Source organism: Phyllostomus discolor, chromosome X, assembly GCF_004126475.2.
Source record: "Phyllostomus discolor isolate MPI-MPIP mPhyDis1 chromosome X, mPhyDis1.pri.v3, whole genome shotgun sequence".
In the NCBI taxonomy this organism is placed as follows: Eukaryota; Metazoa; Chordata; class Mammalia; order Chiroptera; family Phyllostomidae; genus Phyllostomus; species Phyllostomus discolor.
In genome coordinates this window covers 22,285,818-22,306,895 of record NC_050198.1, presented here as the reverse complement: position 1 = coordinate 22,306,895, position 21,078 = coordinate 22,285,818, and the positions used below count along the sequence as shown (strand labels likewise).

The following is a 21,078-nucleotide window of genomic DNA, read 5'->3' as shown; positions in this document are numbered from 1 at the left end:
CCTTCCTTTTTCTTTCTCTCTCTCACTTTATTTTATTTTATATTATTTTAATTTCTGTTTCAACCTAATGCTATATGCTTCCCTTCTCACACTCCATTCCACATTTTCATTCCCTTTTTTATTCACAATGTAAATTTTACAATCTCTGTTGCCATTGTTCCAACTCCCATCTCTTATTAATGTTCCTCTCAAAATAATTTTTGTTTCAGTAGGTAATCTCATATCCGCTCTCCTTTCTTATAACAGTCTTAATCTCTTTATGCTCTTTTAATACTGGTTAATTTGCTGTTGCTAGTGGGATTGTGGAGGGTTATTTTTGTGGGTGTGGGTTTGTTTCCTGGACTTTGTGGTTTTGTTCTGGAAGCACCTGCACAACAGCACACAAGACATGGTAGGTGGAATAACCCTCAGGTGGAGGGAAGGACCCACCAAAGAAAGACCCAACAATGATCAAAACCCAATTACATTCAGAGAACCAGCATAAATGGCATAAAGGGCATCATCCCAAGACCATCAAGCTCAGGTGATCAAGAAGACTACACCAGTGAATCTCACAGGCCTCCCACCATAGAAATTGACACCAGAAAGTCAGGAAGTCAAAGAAGATGAATTTAAGAAGCAGAAGCAAACAAGAACAGACTCACAAAAAAATGGCAAAAGAAATACACAGCCCCCAATCAAAAGGAAAGGAGAAATCCTCAGAAAGAATGCTAAATGAAACAGAGGCAAGTCAACTACCAAATACTAAGTTCAATGCAATGGTTATCAGGAAGTTCAACGAGCTCACAGAGAATTACCAAAAACTACAGGGGAACTACAATGAACTCACTGAAAACTCTATCAACATGAAAAAGGACATAGAAACAATTAATGTGGGCCAAGAGGAAATGAGGAATACAATTTATGAATTAAACAACACAGTAGAAGGAATCAAAAGCAAGCTAGATGAAGCAGAGGACAGAATCAGTGAGCTGGAGGGAAAGGCAGAAAAAAAGTCCCAAAGAGAGCAAGAGAAGGAAAAAAACACTCAAAAAGAATGAAGAAGGTAAAAGGAAATGCAGGACAACATGAAACATAATAATAGCCACATAATAGGGATACCAAAAGGGGAAGAAGAGGAGCAAGGAATAGAAAATCTGTTTGTAAAAGTAATGATGGAAAACTTCCCTAATTTCATGACAGAAAGAGCCACACAAGTCCAGGAAGCAGAGAGGATCCTAATCAAGAGGAACCCAAAGAGGCCCATTGTAAGACACATAATAATGAAGATGGCAAAAATTCAAATACAAAGAGAGAATCTTAAAGGTATCAAGGGAGAAACAGGAAGTAACATACAAAGGAGCCCCAATAAGGCTGGCAGCTGACTTCTCAACAGAAACATTACAAGCTAGAAGGGAATAGCAAGAAATATCCCATAATGAAAAGCAAAGACCTGAAACTAAGACTACTCTATCCAGCAAGGCTCTCAATTAAAATGGAAAGCAATATAAGGAGCTTCCCAGACAAAAGAAAGCTGAAAGAATACACCTCCACCAAACCAGCATTGCAAGAAATGCTAAAGGAATTGCTTTAAGAAGAGGAAGAAAAACAGTGACAGAGAGAGCAACACAGGTACAAAGAGAGTAAAATGGTAATGAATAAGTACCTATCAATAATAACTTTAACTGTAAGTGGATTAATTGCTCCAATCAAAAGACAGGATAGTTGAATGGATAAGAAAGCATGACCCATACATATGCTGCCTACAAGAGACCCACCTCAGAACAAAAGACCTACACAGAATCAAAGTGAAGGGTTGGAAAATAGTATTCCAAACAAATGGACAAGAAAAAAAAAGCTGGGGTAGCAATACTAATATCAGACAAAATCGACTTAAAAAAAAGGCCATAAAAAGAGACCCAGAAGGACATTTCATAATACTCAAGGGAAGAATGCATCAAGAAGACATAAACACTATAAGGATACAGGCACCCAACACTGGAGCACCCAAATATATAAGGACAATCTTGGAAGACTTCAAGAAAGATATAGACAGCAACACGATTATAGCAGGGAATTTTAAGACCTCACTATCAACAATGGATAGATCTTCCAAACAAAATATCAAAAAGGATATTGCAGCACTGAACAATGTCCTAGATCAAATGGACTTAACTGATATATATTGAACCTTTCATCCCAAAGAAGCAAAACACATATTATTTTCAAATGGACATGGAACATTTTCAAAAATAGACCACGTGATAGGACACAAAACAAGCTTCAACAAATTCAAAAAATTGAAATCATACCAAGCATCTTTTCAGACAACAAGGGCTTGGAACAAGAAACCAACCCCAAGGAAAAAATTCAAAAATATTCAAAGTCATAGAGACTGAATAGCCTGCTATTAAACAATCAATGGGTCAAGAATTAAATTAGGTAAGAAATCAAAAAGTTTCTGGAAACAAACAAAAATGAACTCACAACAACCCAAAAATTATGGGACACAGCAAAGGCAGTCCTGAGAGGGAAGTTCATAGTAATACAGGCCTACCTAAAAAAGATAGAAACATTTCAAATAAACCTTCTAACCCTAGATCTACAAGAACCAGAGGAAAAACAACAAAGAAAGCACAGAGCAAGTAGAAGGAAAGAAATAACCAATACCAGAGCAGAATTAAATGTTATAGAGACTAAAAGAACAATTCAAAGCATCAATAAATCCAGGAGCTAGTACTTTGAAAAGATAAGCAAAATCAACAAGCCTTTAGCCAGATTCATCAAGAAAAAAAGTGAGAGGACCCAAATAAATATAGTCAGAAATTAAAGAGGAAAAATTACAACTGATACCACAGAAATACAACAGATTTTAAGAAATTACTATGAAGAACAATATGTCCAGAAATTTGAAAACCTAGGTGAAATTCACAAATTTCTAGAAACATATAATCTTCCACAACTGAATCAAGAAGAAGTAGAAAGGCTGAACACACCAGTAACAGGTAATGAAATCGAAGCAGTAATCAAAAAACTCCTGGCACACAAAAACCCTAGACCAGATGGTTACACAGAATAATTTTACAAAACTTTTAAGGAAGAGCTATGCCCTGTCCTTCTCAGGCTATTCCAAAAAAATCCAAGAAGAGGGAAGACTCCCAAACTCTTTTTATGAAGCCAGCATCATCCTACTCCCAAAACCAGATAAAGACACAACAAAGAAAGAAAACTTCAGGCCAATATCGCTGATGAAAATAGATGCTAAAATCCTCAACAAAGTACTGGCAAACTGCATCCAGCAATACATCAAAAAGATCATACACCATGATCAAGTGGGATTCACCCAGGGATGCAAGGATGGTACAATATTCACAAATCAATAAATGTGATACAATGCATAAATAAAAGAAAAAACAAAAGTCACATGATCATACCAATAGATGCAGAGAAACCATTTGATAAGGTACAGTACCTACTTATGATAAAAACATTCAGCAAAATGGGAGTAGAGGGAGCATACCTCAACATAATAAAGGCCACATATGAAAAACCTAGAGCCAACATCATACTCAATGGGTAAAAACTAAAAGTTTTCCCACTGAGATCAGGAACAAGACAAGGATGTCCACTTTTGCCACTACTCTTCAACATAGTATTGCAAATCCTAGCTACAACAATCAGACAAGAAAAAGAAATAAAAGGCATCCACATTGGAAAGGAGGGAGTAATACTGTCATTGCTTGCAGATGGCATGATAATGTACATAGAAAATCCTATAGAATCCACCAAAAAATTATTACCAAATAAGTGAACTTGTCAAAATAGCAGAATACAAAGTCAATATTCAGAAATAGAAGGTGTTTTTGACAGCAACAATGAAATATCAGAAACAAAAATCAAAAAAACATCCCATTTGCTATAGCAACAAGAAAAATAAAGTACTTAGGAATAAACTTAACCAAGGAGGTAAAATAATTATACTCACAAAACTACACAACACTGAAGAAAGAAATTAAGGAAGACATAAATAAATGGAAGCATATACCATGTTCATGGATTGGAAGAATTAACATCATTAAAATGTCCATACTATCCAAAGCATTTAGAGATTCAACACAATTCATATTAAAATAACAATGACATACTTCACAGATATAGAACAAACATTTCAAAAATTTATATGGAACCATAAACAACCCTGAATAGCTGCAGCAATTCTGAGAAAGAAGAACAAAGTAGAAGGAATCACCATACTTGACATCAAACTATATTACAAGGCCATGATAATCAAAACAGTCTGGCACAGGCATAAGAACAGACAGATAGATCAATGGAACAGAATACAGGGGCCAGAAATAAACCCAAGTCTCTATGGTTAATTAATATTTGACAAAGGGGGCAGAAGCATAAAATGGAGAGAAAAATAGCCTGTTCAACAAATGGTGTTGGGATATATGGATAGCTACATGGCAAAAAAAAAAAAAAAAATCGAACTCAACCACCAACTTGCACCATATACAAAAATAAACTCAAGATGGAAAAAAGACTTAAATATAACTCATGACACCATAAAATTCCTAGAGGGGAACATAGGCAGGAAAATGTCAGATATTTCACACAGCAACATTTTCAGAGATACGTCCCCTAGAGCAGGGGACATAAAAGAAAGAATAAACAAATGGCACCTCATCAAAATAAAAAGTTTCTGCATGGCTAAAGAAAACATCAGCAAAATCAAAAGGAGATCAACCATATAGGAAAATATATTTTCCAATGATATCTTGGACAAAAGCACAATTTCCAAAACATACAAAGAATTCACACAACTCAACTCCAGGAAGACAAACAATCCAATTAAATAATGGGCAAAGGACCTGAACAGATACTTCTCCAAGAAGGACATACAGAGGGCCCAGAGACATATGAAAGGATGCTCAGCATCACTAGCCATCAGAGAGATGCAAATTAAAACCACAATGAGATACCACTTCACACCAGTGAGAATGGCCATCATAAACAAATCAACAAACAATAAGTGCTGGCGAGGTTGTGGAGAAAAGGGAACCCTAGTACATTTTTGGTGGGAATGCAGACTGGTGCAGACACTGTGGAAAACACTATGGAATTTCCTCAAAAAACTAAAAATGGAACTGCCTTTTGGCTTGGCACTGCCACCTCTGGGAGTATACCCTAAGAATGCTGAAACACTGAGTCAAAAGAACCTATACACCCCAATGTCAGAGCAGGACAATTTGGTTCACAGGCCAGCACTCAATCTACTAAGCCACAGCAGCCAGGGCCAGAATTTTCTAAGATCAAAAAAAAAATTTAATAATACTGGAATTAACTGTTCTTTAAAGGTTGAATACAAGTAACTTCAAAATCATTTGATCTCATTATCCCTCATCCCTTTTGGTGGTTGATTTTAAAATACTTCTCCTGTATTTTATACTATTGTAATAGCACCAAGTTTTAGATCTCTTAAGTTTCCTGGCTTGCTTTGGAAAAAATATATTAATATCATTTAATATATCTTTCTTCCAAGGAATTCAAATGGCATCTTAGCAATTATAGAACTCAGAATATTAGAATATTAGAAATGTAAGGAACCTTACCAATAATCTAATTCAACCTTTTCATTTTATAAATGAGTTTACTTATACATTAATTCTCTAATAATTTAGTCTCAATTAAGAAGCTAGTTTATTGAGGATAACTTGAGATGTAGAAACATTCATATAAAATACATAGTCAGATTAAATGTAGTAATATTTCATTTAGGAAATGTTTGTATTTCTCATTTCCCAGGTTTAGATTAGGTAATATGCTTTTAGGCAGAATTTGATATCCCCAACAGGTGTTTTCTTAGGGATAATCTGTACAGAATAATCTTATTACCTCCTACCTTTTCTAAATCATTCTTTAGTTGTTTTTATATGTTGGTTGGAAGACTAATAGGAAGAGATCATCATAGAACCTCACATTACTCTAACTCATTGTCACATACAAGTGCTCAGGTTTGGAACAAGATTGTGCCTTTTCCTCATGATCATTAGACTCTCTTCTACATCCAACTTACCATGTCTTTATCTAAAACCCAAGAGACAGACCTGCTTCTTAAGTTTACAGTATCCTCTAAGTCTTCTGTAAATGACCCACTCAAATCTAACTCAGATTGACTTCGGTCTGGAGAAAGGAAGAGAAAAGGAAAGTTATAAATCAGCTTATTTTTTTGAAGATTCCATTTTTCATTGTAAATCTTTCATCTTTATTCAGATTCTTCCCATGCATGGGGAATAGATGATATTATTGAAGCAACAGTCAGACTCAGTAACTTTATGCTATTTATGCTAACATACTTCCATTTTAATAGCCTTTTGAAATTCCCTTGGATTGAATTACCAACACCGATGTGTTCATTTCTTTTTTGATTATAGGAGATTAAATGCTCTACCATAAAGTGCTTATTTTATAGTTTTGCTCATAGACTTTGAAAAACTTTCATAGAATGCACCCCTAAACTTATAAAAAAATAAAACAGTAGTCAATTAAAATTTATAGAATTCACAGAAAAGGGAGTGGCTATAGGTATATTGGGAGAAAGTTCTATTTTTTAGTCACCAACATATTTTTTCATCAGAGGAACATTTTGCTTTTGAAAATATAAGTTAAAGAACAATACACTAGTCAGTAATGCTGTAGACAGTTTACCAAGACACAGTTTACTTCCAGAACAGTTCTATGTCAAAGTCTTGCTAAAATAAATATAGTTGCTTTTAAATAAGAAAGATTTAAGAGAGCAATCAAGTAAATTAGCTTAAAATGTTAAATGAAACAATGCAGAAATACTTAGCATAGTGCCTGACACCAAGTATGTACTGAATAAAGAGGTGTTCAGTAGAAGTAGTAGAAATGCACTCTGGAAAGTTGGCTTTAGGCTAGTTTAAATTTTTTCATTTAATAAGTGAAGCGATAGTCTAGCCCTAAACAAAATGCAAGCAACAATAACCACACATTTAGAAAACCCTTTGTGAACTATCTGGCTAGGAGAGTCCCCAGTTCAGCACACAGAATCCAGATTCAGGCTCTATGCAAATATCATCATTAGGTCACAAGTAACTTTTTCATGTTGAGGATTTTGTCATCAATTTAAGTCTACACATGGGACATAAACTTCATAATTATGACCAATTTCTCTGAAGAGTTCCTTATTTATAGGTAATAAAATGCAACATAATACTTGTTTCACAGGGCTATGGTGATAATGAAGTGAAATGATATATTTGAATGTACCATACAAATGAAAGGGGTTATTATTAATACCTTAATACTGCTTGCAAATAATTTATTATTTAAACCATGACATTATTAATCTGTCTAGATATAGGGCATTGCTGATCACCAAATCAAGAAGGGTTAGCATTGGAATATATGTTAGAAATTAGAATTTCAGTTAGACATGAATGTTAAAAATCCTAAGACATTCATTGAAAGATAGAAGCAGGCCCTGGCTGGCATAGCTCAGTGGATTGAGCATGGACCTGCGAATCAGAGGGTCACCAGTTTGATTCCCAGGCTTTGGCACATGCCTGGGTTGTGGGCCAGGTCCTCAGTGTGGGGGCATGTGAGGGGCACCCACACATTGATGTTTCTATCCCTCTCTTTCTCCTTCCCTCCCCCCTCCCTCTAAAAATAAATAAAATCTTTTTTTAAAAGTATAGAAGCAACATATATACTAAACTAGAAGAAAGGGAAAAAATGTAATGGGCTGAGAAGATAGCTATCTAGAGCAGGCATGTCAAACTCATTTTCACTGGGAGCCACATCCTCCTCACAGTTGCCTTCAAAGGGCTGAATGTAACTTTAGGACTGTATGAATGTAACTGCTCCTTAACAGGTAAGTGAGAGCTCAGCGCTGCTGCCAGGTAGAAACAAGATGCCACACTGCATAAAACAAGGTAGAGGGCCAGATTCAGTCCTTGGGCCTTGTATTTGCCACCTGTGATCTAGAAGAAGGCAGTAGAAAAAGAAACAATAAAAACTAAAACTATAATGAGGTGAATGGAAGATACAAAGTAAGATGGTAAAATTAAATCCAAGCCTGTAGGCAATCAAAATGAATGCAAATTGACAATGCCCAGATAAATTTTATGGTATGTAAACTATATTTCAATAGTTGGTAATTAAAAAAAAGTTAATTTCCTTGAACTCTGGGCAAATATCCTTTTCTTTTGTATTAAATGAGCCAATTATATTTCCTACAGTCTTATATTGACATTTGGTTTAGTTCTATAACTTGGCAGTGATGCCTGACAAGTGTACACTTAAAATTGGATTTTTCATAAATGTAAGAGGCTCAAGACATCACCTGGGATCACTTTTAAGTAGTTATGGAGTAGGCATACTACCATGGGTCAAAAAGAATGGGCAATTTTCTTGGTAAGGCATGAAGCATCCATTTAATGCCATACAAGAGAGTCAGTTCTACCTGATTTAGTCATTTTATACAATAGAGCAGTCATGTTGTAAATACCCACCTGAGGAGAGGGAGGCCCCAGACACTGCTATGGAAGGGGTGCCAGAAGTGTTTCTACAATGATTCTTTGTGAGGTCTCCAGAGGGGCCTTCAGTGGCAGCCAAATCCAAAAGATTTTCAAAACCATGCTCCTTCTTACAAAGTAAAAATTAAAACTCATTATACTGACAGGAATTTACTTTAAAATCCTTCCATAGCACTATACCTCAGTATAACCACACTTATGTGTATACTCTTTAGGAGGAGCTAGTTGATATTTGGAGGACCCTTGTAAGGAGTCCATATAACTATAAAACTTACTATCTATAATTACTCTCTAAAGTCTATACCAAGAGATTTGTTAATTAGTATAAAAGGCATTGGAGGTAATTTTTCATTCACCAAATTAGTGGGCATTTTACTATGTGGTTAGCAAGAAAGATGATACAAGTACCTGAAACTTACATGAACTCTGTATAAGAATATGGCAAACTTCATGCCTTTGGAGTGGTATCCTCAGAGTAGGCTTAGAACTCTAGTCATATGTTTTTCCCTACTCTCAATGCCCTCTCTCCTTAATAATGCCTTACCTCTTTCACCCCCATTTAACAGAAGACCATGCCACCTTTTGCATTTAACAGGCTGAATTATCAGAACATGGTGTTACATTGTTATTGGAATGAAACTGTCATGCACAGTATTTATCAAAGCTCATAAAAGGATAAAAAATGCAGATGTTTCCAGTTTACAGGAATAGGTGATTTTTGGGTGCCTGATTGCTAATAAATCCTTGTGTATGTGGCAGAATTCACTCTGACTTGCTTTCATTATAACATATAATAAAGGAAAATTCTCCCATATTTCCCTGGACCATTAAGGGCTTGACTATTGCATTACTCCAACTTTGCTTGAGCATTGAACAACTAATTTTGAACTTTTTAGTAACTGGGCTGAGTTCAAATGTCCATGAAAATGGCACCATGGTGAGACAATGGTCAAACCTAAAAAAAAATTTTCCATTTCCCTTTCCATAAACAATAAAAAAAATGCCTTTTAAAGTCTTTCAGGAAGGAATTCTGTCTTTGTTGCCATATATTTAGCCCATACCTTACGCACTGATGGAAACTTTGATAATCTCACTCCAGAAAGATATGGCTCTCATTTGCTTAGTATGCTAATCAGTGCAACTTCAATATAGACTGTTTTTCATCTTTGATTATTTTCAAGTACATACTCCCTGTAGCAGGAAGAATATAACTCCCAACTAATTGCCATAGACCACCAAGTTTTATCAAAAGACTGTGACAGAGATCAAATAGATAAATTACTTTAGGTCCCTTTTCAACACCTTTTCAAAATGTTGTTTGTACATAGGCTCCTGCAATGAAGCCAGACCAACTTCCTTAGTGGCAATTATGTTGACAGGAAATTTTTCAATTGGCACTCTGGGAGAATTATTACTATTGAACACTAATTGGCCAATTAATATTGTACAGTCATTAACATGCAATACATACCCTGGAGATTCAGAATGTGAAACCTAAAATTAACAAGTTAAATTATAGCAAAGGGCAGGTTACAGACTTCCATGTTCTAAGAGTTTTCCATTTTACAAATGAACTTTTCACATACTAAAGTATTAAAGAACATTGAAACAATGAAATGCTGAGAAATGGGAGAAACTGAGAAGTTATTACCTTGATCATTATCTCTCTTTATACTTATTCCTTTCACCATGAAAGAGCAAATGTGCTTCTTAAAGTACTATTCTGTCTTATGTTTATTCAACATAAAATATTTCTCTTTGTCTCTCATAGAAAAGACTAGCTGGATCAGCTAAAATGCAGGAGTGACATCAATACATGCAACTACCTAAATATATGTACATATACTCAACTCAGTTCTTGGGAATGTCTGTTGGAGAAATAAAGAAATAATCGTGTAGATGTTGTTCATTTTGAGGGTATTAGCATATAACAAGGGTGACTTATTTCCTTAAAAAAATGGTACTTAAGAAGATAATCCTTGTTTTGAGAACAAACTTGACTAACTTACTGGTTATTGAACTGATAGTCTATTGATATCCACTGATACAGCTGTCCAGCTGTTAAATTTTTTTAAAGACTTCTGTGTTATTTGTAAACAGCACTACTCCCAGTCTACCCTTCTCCCCTATGTTCCCCCTCCACCACCCTCAATTAGTTTTCCCCATAATCCAGGTAATGCATAGCATGTAAGAGCCCTCAAGATACTGCCCCAGACTTGTGCCAGTGTCCTGCTCTGATTATTCAGTCTCTCTTTTTCTGGCTATTGAACAGTACTGCTTGTAGACCTTAATATAAATATTTAAGAAATGTCAAATATACCTTTTATCTTATTAGTAAGTACAGTATAGACTATAAGTGTTTAAATGTATCTTATTATCATTCAATCTGTCTGAATGCCTTTTGGCTCTTCCTTTGAAAATATATAGAATCTGATTGCTCACAGCCTCCACTTCTATCTTCCTGTTCTGAAGCATAGTTTCTGCCAGGTATCCTGGCTTCTACTCTTATTCCTCTACAGCTGCTTCTTAACAGAGCCTCCAGATCCTGAATAAACAAAAGCCAGATCATGTCACTCCTCTGCTCAAACCTTCCAACTACCCCCATCTTATCCAGAGTAAATGCCAAAGTACATAATGTGATCCACAAGGCCCTGTCTGACCCTATTACCTCTGAACTCATTTCCTGGTACTCCTCCTTTTGTTGACTAACAACAACCACACAGGCTGTATTGTTCTTCCTTGAACATACCAAGCATGCTCATTCCTCATATGTTTATACTGGCTGTTCATCTAGAGGCATTGAAGATATTTTAGACACTGGGTGAGCAAAGACACCAATTTTTCAAGGAGGCTGACTATAGATACTAGAACATCCATCTAGTAATTTACCTGATGAATATCAGTGTTGTTCCTGCCTGGAAGAATTATTTGCTCCAGACTCCTACATGGCTAATTTCTTCACTTTCTTCAAGTATTTTTGTAACTAGGCCTGGCATATAGCATGCCCTCACTAAATACTGACTGACTCAGAAAATTGTAGTTTGTATATAAATGGTTTCCTGCTTGTTCATTCATTCAAAATAATAGTATCCAAATTATATAATATGTTATATGCACACATATTTTATGCAATTTAAGTCTTCATTATGCACCAACCCCTTACTTTAACAGATGTATAGGGGAAAAAACTGGAAAAGGATTTCAAGATTCTACTTTTCTTGATTTAAATCAGCTTGGAAAAATTTTAGTGCTGATAATACCTTGAGAAGTAATATGGAGAATCAAAATCAAAGACTTCTAAAAATTATTTATATTTTATTTAAACCATATAACCATTTAAACCCCCATCATACAAGTTCCACCTTTGAGTCTATTTCCTCCCTTTCCTTCTTACTGTAGTCGTCCTGCCAGGAGCTAAGGTTGCATCCTTGCAACCTTAAGGATGCAAGAGGTTCAGTCCTGATAAAGAAGCTTCTACCATTAATCACTGTAAACAATGTGCACTGAGATACAAAGATATGAAATCCAGTCATGCCATGGTGGTGAAGTCAAGTCCCAGAAGCCTGATATTCCTTTACATTTGTGTACTTACTTTATTGCTGACTGAGGTTACAGTGTGTATACTTAGAGCTGGTGACCTCTGAGTGACTGAGGTAATACCACTGCTCTGGCTGCTCTTCGGTGTCCCAGGACCAACTTCCTGGTCATTAAGATCTGATGAGCCAGTGCTTCCTCTAAATGAGAAATAATATTCTGAATTAACATGGAAACAGAATAGCAACCAAAGACAAAGTCAGTGAAAAGCATACAAAACAAATAATCATAACATGTGAACCATATGATATACACTAGAGCCACACTGGAACTGGTCACCAACTATCATAGTACCCTCCTCTTCAAAGACTTTCAGGGGCTCACTAGGTTCAACCCCATTTGTCTGACTCCAGGGTCTTTGTAATTGAGCTTCACCCTACCTTTCCAACTATATTTCCCACTGCTCACCAGCATTCTGCCAGCCAGTCAACTCACCATGCTCACGGTCATGCTTCTACCTCTAAGATTTTTGCTCATGTTCTCCTCACCTGAAATGCCCTATTTGTCACTCTCTGTTTATACACATCTTCCCCACCCTTTAAGGCTCATGTGAAATCCAGCCTCCCCCATCAGACCTTTCCTGTCAATCACAGGCATTATCAACCTCTGCTGTACTCAATTCCTATTGACTTACAGTCTTTGCCAGGCTATGTAACACTTGACTACACAATCCCTAATGGATCCTTATATGGGAGCCTGGGGGCCTCTTTCAACTTTGAACTCCTTTGGGACAGAGTTCCTGACGTATTTGCCATAACATTCCCAGCATCTTCATAATGCCTTGTTGCAAAGGAAGCACTCAGTATATATTTAATCAAAGACTAGGAATTATATATCATTTCTGTATTTAGTGACTGACTCATGATGCACATTTAATAAATGTGGTATAAAAATATTGACATTTGGTAAATGGGCTTGACTCACTTTCATGTTTGCTAAAATCAATTCAATTCCATTAAAAAATGATTAATGAAAAAAATAGTTCCTGCCCTTCAGGTGACCACAGATTTTCTTATTAAATGGAGATTCATAAGTTTATATAGAGTTTTGACAAATTAGTGTTTGTTCTTATTTTATTCTTTAGCTTCAGTAAGCATAAAATATGTTGTAGTAAAATATAAGCAAGCCCTTAAGTATTTCACTCTCTCAGTTACTATTTTAATAAGTTATAAGCATACCTATAATAATAAATATCTTATTGTAAAAGCACAGCAGTGACAGTGATTAGGCCTTATAGTTGAGTCAAATGGAAAAGAGACAGGAATAAAGGAGGTATGTTTTTTAAAAAGAATGTCTCACTGTGCATCTGTCATTCCTAGAAGATAAATCTGGCAGAAGAGAGAATTAGCAGTGGCCATCAAAGCTGTCAACCACAGCTCATAAGTTTTTTCAAGGCTGTGCACCAGAGCAGCCACCAAAATCAAATATGCCCTGACTGACACTACCAGCCACCACCACCCTCAATAATTATGAAAATATAAGCTACATTTTCTAGATGTTAGACACTTTCCATTCATCAAAATCCCTGCTTTAAAAAAGGCATTCACATTCCTATTTTAAAGATGAAGAAACTAAGTCTTGGACAGGCTAAACAATTATTCCATGCATGCATGCATGTGTGTAGATACACACATGTACACATACACACCACATCACACCACCACCACCATCACATTGTCCCACAGTTAGTACATGACAAAGTCAGGATAAAAACTGAGAATATTCTTCCTACCCAAAGCCTGTGCTCATTCTATTGTAGTTTGTCTGTCATATGGCTTACTCATCATTTCACCAAGATCAACTTGTTACAACCAAGTAGGTTCTATACTGATAGCGTGAGCTATCAAGAAGAGGATAATAAGAAGATCAGACACCTGGGGATTAGTTTCATGAAATTTGATTAAAGGAAGTATGAAAATTCTTTGGTGGCATTCCTTTGATACTACATAGAAAGCCTCTGGCTTTGTCTTTCTAGAGCTGGAACTTTGAATAAATTAAAGTACTATGGAGTCTGCTCAGGAGGGGATTTAAGACTGTGTCTTTTTTTATTGTTGTTCAAATAGAGTTGCTTCCATTTTCTGGCCACCACTTTCCCCCTCCCTACTCTCAATCTTTCCCCCTTTGGCTTTGCCCATGGGTCCTTTTACATATTCCTTGATTATCTCACATATAAGTGGGACCTAATCAACAAAACAAACAAGCAAGCAAAATATAACCAGAGACATGGAAATAAAGAACATACTGACAGTAACCAGAGGGGAGGGGAGAGGGAGATAACAGGGGGAAAAAGACTGTATCTTTGATTCTGAAAACAAGAGAATAAAGTTTTGTAATTAAATAGCTTAAATAAATTCTAAGTTCCTTGGTGATTTTCCTGAGCCCTACTACCTCAGGTACTACATTTCTACATTTGACAACAGTTAACCATGTTCATACCTTTCCAAGTGACTCTGCTTATCTCAGACATCCCATTTAGAAGGGACTTAGAAACCTACCCAGTAATGCTGTGCTGTGAATATAGTTCTCTACTTACTCTCAGAACAATTTGACTCAAAAATATCTCTTTCTACTGTTTAAGGTAAAATCTCCTTCAAAATAAGAGGGGATAGGAGTGAATCTTGCAGGAATGAGCTAAGAAGTTATGATCCAAAGGGATGCATGTGGACATTTTCGCTTGTGTTTGTGCTGAGGTTTCTCCTTAACCCAAGTGTGTTTGAAAAAGTCCCCCTATGGATTATCCTTACTGGAATCAAAAGATCTACTTATATAGAAGCTGGGGCACATGTTGATTATTTGTGATGATGGCATTCAAAAGGCTACCCTGTAATGAGGAAAAACTTTTGTTATTGTAAGCCAGCTACTGGAAAACATTGTTGCCAGAAGCATTATCTCAAAAATGACATATACTTTCACATTTGTCTCTGACATTTACCTTGACCTCTTCAAAATTATTTTCCTCTGAGTTGGCTGTTTCATTGATTACACTTAAAAGGATTTAATGTAAGGGGCAGAGTATCATAAATATTTGGATGACAACTCTTTTAAATGTAATGTAAAATGTGGCATAAAATACATGAATCTTTGCAACTTAAATAGGAAAAGTTCCATCAAGTTTAAATTAGAGAAGTTTAAAGTTCAATGTAGAAAGAGCTATTTTAAAAAAATACTTACCTGAGCATATGTTTATTCATTTTTTAGAGAGAAAGGAAGGAAGGGAGGGAGGAAAGCAGGAAGGAAGGAAAGGAAGTAGAGGGAGAGAGGGAGAGAAAGAGAGACAGACAGACAGACAGACAGACAGACATCAATGAAACATTGCTGTGAGAGAGAAACATCAATTGGTTGCCTCCTGCACATGCCCTGACTGGGGCGGATCAAGTTCACAACCTTTTGATATACCAGACAATGTTCCAACCAACTGAACCACCCAGCCAGGGGAAGAAAGAGCTATTTTAGACTCAGATATCATATTATTGATATTTTAATTAGAAAAACTAGAAGTCAGTGCCAATAAAACTTGAAGTTAAAATTTCCTTATGGAATAACTAGCAAGAAAGAGATACATTTATTTTGCTCTAATAGGGCCCAAACTGTGGGGAAATGACACTGTCTGGGGAACTTAGATATTCTGGATTACTTGAAAGACACATATCCAAGAGTAGGAAAGAGTCTCATTTACTTTAGCTTATAAAATATACTTTAAAAGCCTTTTGTTTTGTATCTAATTTCATGCTGGCCCAAAACCTTGATAATGGCTTCCTAGATATATCTCTTTCTAGATAAAGGATCCAGTAATAGAGAACAGAGAGTATAATTTAATGAGTTGCATTTCTGGTTTACATAATGGTTTCCCAGGAGTTGTAGTCTGGAAAGAATTTTCCAAGATCCAACCTCCCCAGAGTGGGCTGACAATGTTGAACCTGTGCCCTGCATACTTAAATGAGTGTTCCCCTAATAAAGGCAGCAAAAGGTAGCATTGATGTGAGCGATACTAACATTCACTGGGATGATGAGAACAGTGCATAGCATGCCAGAGACTGCATGATATTCTCCTTGTGGTTTATGAGCTTTCCTAACTTAAATTCAGACCTGAAGTGAATATGTAGGAAAGACAAGCAAGAAGGCTGTAGTTAGAAAGTGAGGCAAGCCTGTTAAATGGTAAAGAGATGCTAAAAAATGAGAAAGAAAAGGGGAAAAAGTTGAACATAGCTCAGCCTTTCATTCATGATGATCCAAAAATGCTATGTCTTTGTCAACAGTCTTATGGAAGATTGGGGGCATTCACCCTTGGCTGCACATCAGAAACACAAGGAGAGATTTTTTAAATCCCCATCATGCTCAGGCTATACCCAGGACTAATTGCATCAGACTCTCTGGGCATGGGATCAAGGCATCAAGATGTTTTAAACACCCCCCCCATTCTAATATACAGCTAAGGTTGAGAAACACTGGGATAAACTGTAGATCAGTTTAAATTCATTGATCTCAGATATCTCATCATTTGCATTGCCCTCTCATTTCATACCATTATTTTCTTTATTGCGCATAGTGCTCACATCAAGAGAGATGACCTGTCCTCATGACTCATGAGGTGATAAATAGGACACTTCCTGTATTAGTGAGTGCATGTGTTGCACCAGGGGTCAGCAGACCATGCCCCATGGATTGAATTTGGCACACCACCTGTTTTGGGGTAGCCCGTGAGCTAAAATAGTTTTGTTTGTTTTTTTTTGTTTGTTTGTTTTACAATTTTAAGTGGTTGAAAAAGTTAAAAGAAAGATATTACATTGGGATATGTGAAAATTATGTGAAATTCAAATTTCAGTGCCCATAAATGAAGTTTTGATCTAATACAAGCATGTTCATTCATTTATATACTGTCTATAGCTGCTTTCATGTTTCAGTAGTAGAGTGGGGTAGTTGAGAAAGAGACCATATGGGCCACAAAGCCAAAAGTATTAACTCTCTGTACCTTTAGAGAAAAAGTGTGTTGATTGCTGTGTGTGCTCATGCACACAGGCAGACAAACACATAGGTATGGTTTTCTAAATTTTAAAAAACGAAACTCTTTGGAGAGGTCAACACATCCCAAAGGAATGGATTTTGGGTATTGGGTGCATGTGTATATATGTGTGCATATGTATGTGTATTTATGTGCATGTTGTACTTTGGGACAGGTGAACCATCATAGGAGCTCTTGAATGCAGAATTAAGGAAGTAGAGAAATGAAGAAGAAGCAAAAATTCATCAAGCAGCTCCTCCAGCTGCACTTTCCTTTGAAGGCACTGATTACTGTGGCATAATTACACATATTTTCCTTCCTTTTCCTTTTTAGAGAAAGGACAAAGATATTATAGTGCAGTGGGTACTCAATGAAATTTTGTTCAATGAGTCTTAATGTTACTTACATAAATAACCTCTACTGTTTGATTTATTAAAATTAAGGAGGATTTGTTTGATGGTTTAAAAGGTTTAGGGTTTCCTTAAAGGATCTGTTTACTTTAAAAAGATTCTCTCAAAAGTGGAGGATATAATCATCATGAGACAAGGACTCTGACTGTATGAAGAAAAAGAAGTTAAGAACAGCTAGTATTCTCAGTTTTACAATATTTTGGTCTTTTACCATCATAAAAAAATCCTGATCTCATGCCTTGTCTAAATAATGACTGCGAGCCAGTTGGAGGAGGGGTCAGCAATCATGAAAAACCTTGTGGGAGCTGGAAGTCAGGAGCAAGAAAAAAACCAATTGGCTTCACCTACAGACACCAAGGGAAACAAGTGTTTAGCAAGATGTAGCTTTCAGTAATTAAATGGAACAAGCACTTACTTTGTATTCAGTAGTTTAGATTTGCTAAAATTCATTTCACCTGAGATGCTATGTTGCTTATAAGACAAAAATTATCAAGATATCCAAAGCCATCCACATCCTGATCCAACTTGGTTCTCCATCTCATGTTGTGCATACTACACTTCAACTTTTACACTCTAAAAATTCTGAACTGTGTATTCTCCAGCACATCCAAAATTGTGCTATGCCTCTTTTCCTTTGTACTGTCTATTTACTCTGTTTACAATGTTTTCTTACCTTTCTTTACCTGGCCAAGTCCTGATCCCTTAAAATTGCTTAGGGATCATCTTTATGAAGCTTCCCTGAATTTTCTGATAAATGCATGTTTTGGTTTTCCCAGAGCACACAATATATGTTCTAATCATGATACCATATTGTCTTGAAATTATTTTTTTTCAGTTATCCCAATCTTCCCTGCCAAATTAAAAGTTCAAGAAGGGGTAGAACAATGTTATTGTCTAAGAACTTTCACATTTACCACTTGGCATATGTCATACTAAGTCAATAATGTAGGCAGATCTGTGTGTTGAATTTACTTGCATAAATAAAATGCATAACTGAGCAACTCACATATCTCTATTACTCAATGATTTGAAGAAGAAAGGCCATTACTTTGTCTCAGCTAACCTGAGAAGGTAACCCATCACATAATACACCTCAGGCAACAGTGAATAAAAGAAATTTAGACTTCTGGCCAAGATGGTGGTGTAGGTAGACACACTGTGCCTCCTCACACAACCAAAAGAAGGGCAACAACAATTTTAAAAACAAAAAACAATCAGAACTGACAGGAAATTGAAATGTATGGAAGTCCAACAACCAAGGAATTAAAGAAGAAACATTCACCCAGGTCAGTAGGAGAGGTGGAGACAGGCAGCTGGGGTGGAGAGGACTCATGACAAGGTTGTGGTTGGAGCACTGGGGCTGGCAAGGCTGTGGCTGGTGGACTAGGTGAGATGGCAGCTGGTGGAGCAGGCAGTCCCACATTTGCATGCAGATAAACCGGTAGGAACAACTGGGGAGTAAGATATGCCGCACAATCCACGGTTCCAGTGTGGGAAAATAAAGCCTCAAAACCTCTGACTGAAAAATCCTGTGAGGGTTGAGGCAGGAGGAGAAATTCCCAGCCTCACAGGACAGTCCATTGGAGAGACCCACAGGTCCTAGAATGTACACAAACCCACCCACCTGGGAATCAGCACCAGAAGGGCCAAATTTGCTTGTGGGTAATGGTGGGAGTGACTGAAAGCCGGCAGAGAAGTGAGCAAGTGGCACTGTTCTCTCTCAGACCCCTCCCCCACTGATAGTGTCACAACATGGAGACTTGGGTTGCCCTACCCTGGTGAACACCTAAGGCTCCACCCCTTACTACATAATAGGTGTGGCCCAAATGAAAGAAGAGATGAAAGCTCCAGAAAAAATACAACTAAATAATAAATAGATAGCCAACCTATCAGAGGCAGAGTTCAAAACACTGATAATCAGGATGCTCACAGAAATGGTTGAGTATGGTCACAAAAGGCCATACTCAGGACCTAGAGGAACACATGAAGGCCATGAAAAGTGAAATAAAGAAAAACATACAGGGAACCAACAGTGATGGGAAGGAAACCAGGACTCAAATCAATGGTTTGGAGCAGAAGGAAGAAAGAAACATTCAACCAGAACAGAATGAAGAAACAAGAATTCAAAAAAATGAGGAGAGGCTTAGCAACCTCCAGGACAACTTCAAATGTTCCAACATCCAAATCATAGGGGTGCCAGAAGGTGAAGAGGAAGAGCAAGAAAATAAAAACTTATTTGAAAACATAATGAAGAAGAACTTCCCCAAAATGGCAAAGGAAATAGACTTTCAGAAAGTCCAGGAAGCTCAGAGAGTCCCAACAAAGTTGGACCCAAGGAAGTACACACCAAGGTACATCATAATTACATTACTCAATGTTAAAGATAAGGAGACAATCTTAAAATCAGCAAGAGAAAAGGAGAGAGTTACCCACAAAGGAGTTCCCATTAGACTATCAGCTGATTTCTCAGAAAAATAAACAAAACAAAACAACAACAAAAAAACTTTCAGGCTAGAAGGAGCTGGAAAGATGTATTCAAAGTCATGAAAGGCAAGAACCTACATCCAAGACTCTTCTATCCAGCGAAGCTATCATTTAGAATCAAAGGGCAAATAAAGTGCTTCCCAGATAAGGTTAAGATAAAGGAGTTCATCATCACCAAGACTTTATTATATGAAATGTTAAAGAGACTTATCTAAGAAAAAGAAGATAAAAAATATGAACAGTAAAGTAACAACAAACTCACAACTATTAACTGAACCTAAAAACAAAACAAAAACAAAAACAAACTATGTGAACAACTAGAACAGGAATAAAATCACAGAAATGGAGATCACATGAAGGGTTATCTGTGGGGAGGTGGAGGGGGGAAAAGGTACAGGGAATAAGTAACATAAATGGTAGGTAGAAAGTAGATAGGGGAGGTTAAGAATAGTATAGGAAATATGGAAGCCAAAGAACTTATATGTATGAATGATGGACATGAACTAAAGTGGGGAATGTGGGTAGGAGGGGCTATGCACAGCAGAGGGGAATAAAGTGGGGAGAAATGGGACAACTGTAATAGAATAATCAATAAAATATATTTCATTGTTTGTATACAAAAATGCCTTTGATTTCTGGATATTGACTTTGTATCCCACTGTTTTGCCAAATTCATTTATTAGGTCGAGCAGTTTTTGGGTGGAGTCTATAGGATTTTCTATGTACACTATCATATCACCTGCAAACAATGACAGTTTTGTTTCCTTCTTTCCAATTTGGATGCCTTTTATTTCCTTTTCTTGTCTGATTGCTGTGGCTAAAACTTTGAATACTATATTGAAAAGAAGTGGTGAAAGTGGACAACCTTGTCTTGTCCCTGATCTTAGTGGAAAAGATTTCAGTTTTTGCCCATTGAGTATAATGTTGGATGTAGGTCTCTCATATATGGCCTTTATTATGTTGAGGAATGTTCCTTCTATGTCCACTTTGCTGAGTGGTTTTATCACAAATGGGTGCTGTACCTTATCAAATGCTTTTTCTGCATCTATTG

At 36.6% G+C, this 21,078-nt stretch overlaps 1 protein-coding gene across 5 annotated transcripts in view; it reads right to left on the bottom strand.

The window, feature by feature from the left end:
• SYTL5 (synaptotagmin like 5) overlaps window positions 1–21,078 on the bottom strand; it is a 213,643-nt gene that overhangs the window by 26,656 nt on the left and 165,909 nt on the right. For all 5 annotated transcript variants that reach the window (XM_036016436.1, XM_028523498.2, XM_036016435.1 and 2 more), the window contains exons 7-9: window positions 12,133–12,274; window positions 8,517–8,649; window positions 6,059–6,165 (exon numbers count right to left, since the gene is read on the bottom strand). In XM_036016436.1, coding sequence (XP_035872329.1) covers window positions 6,059–6,165; window positions 8,517–8,649; window positions 12,133–12,274 — 382 coding nt within the window. The remainder of the gene's footprint in view (window positions 1–6,058; window positions 6,166–8,516; window positions 8,650–12,132; window positions 12,275–21,078) is intronic.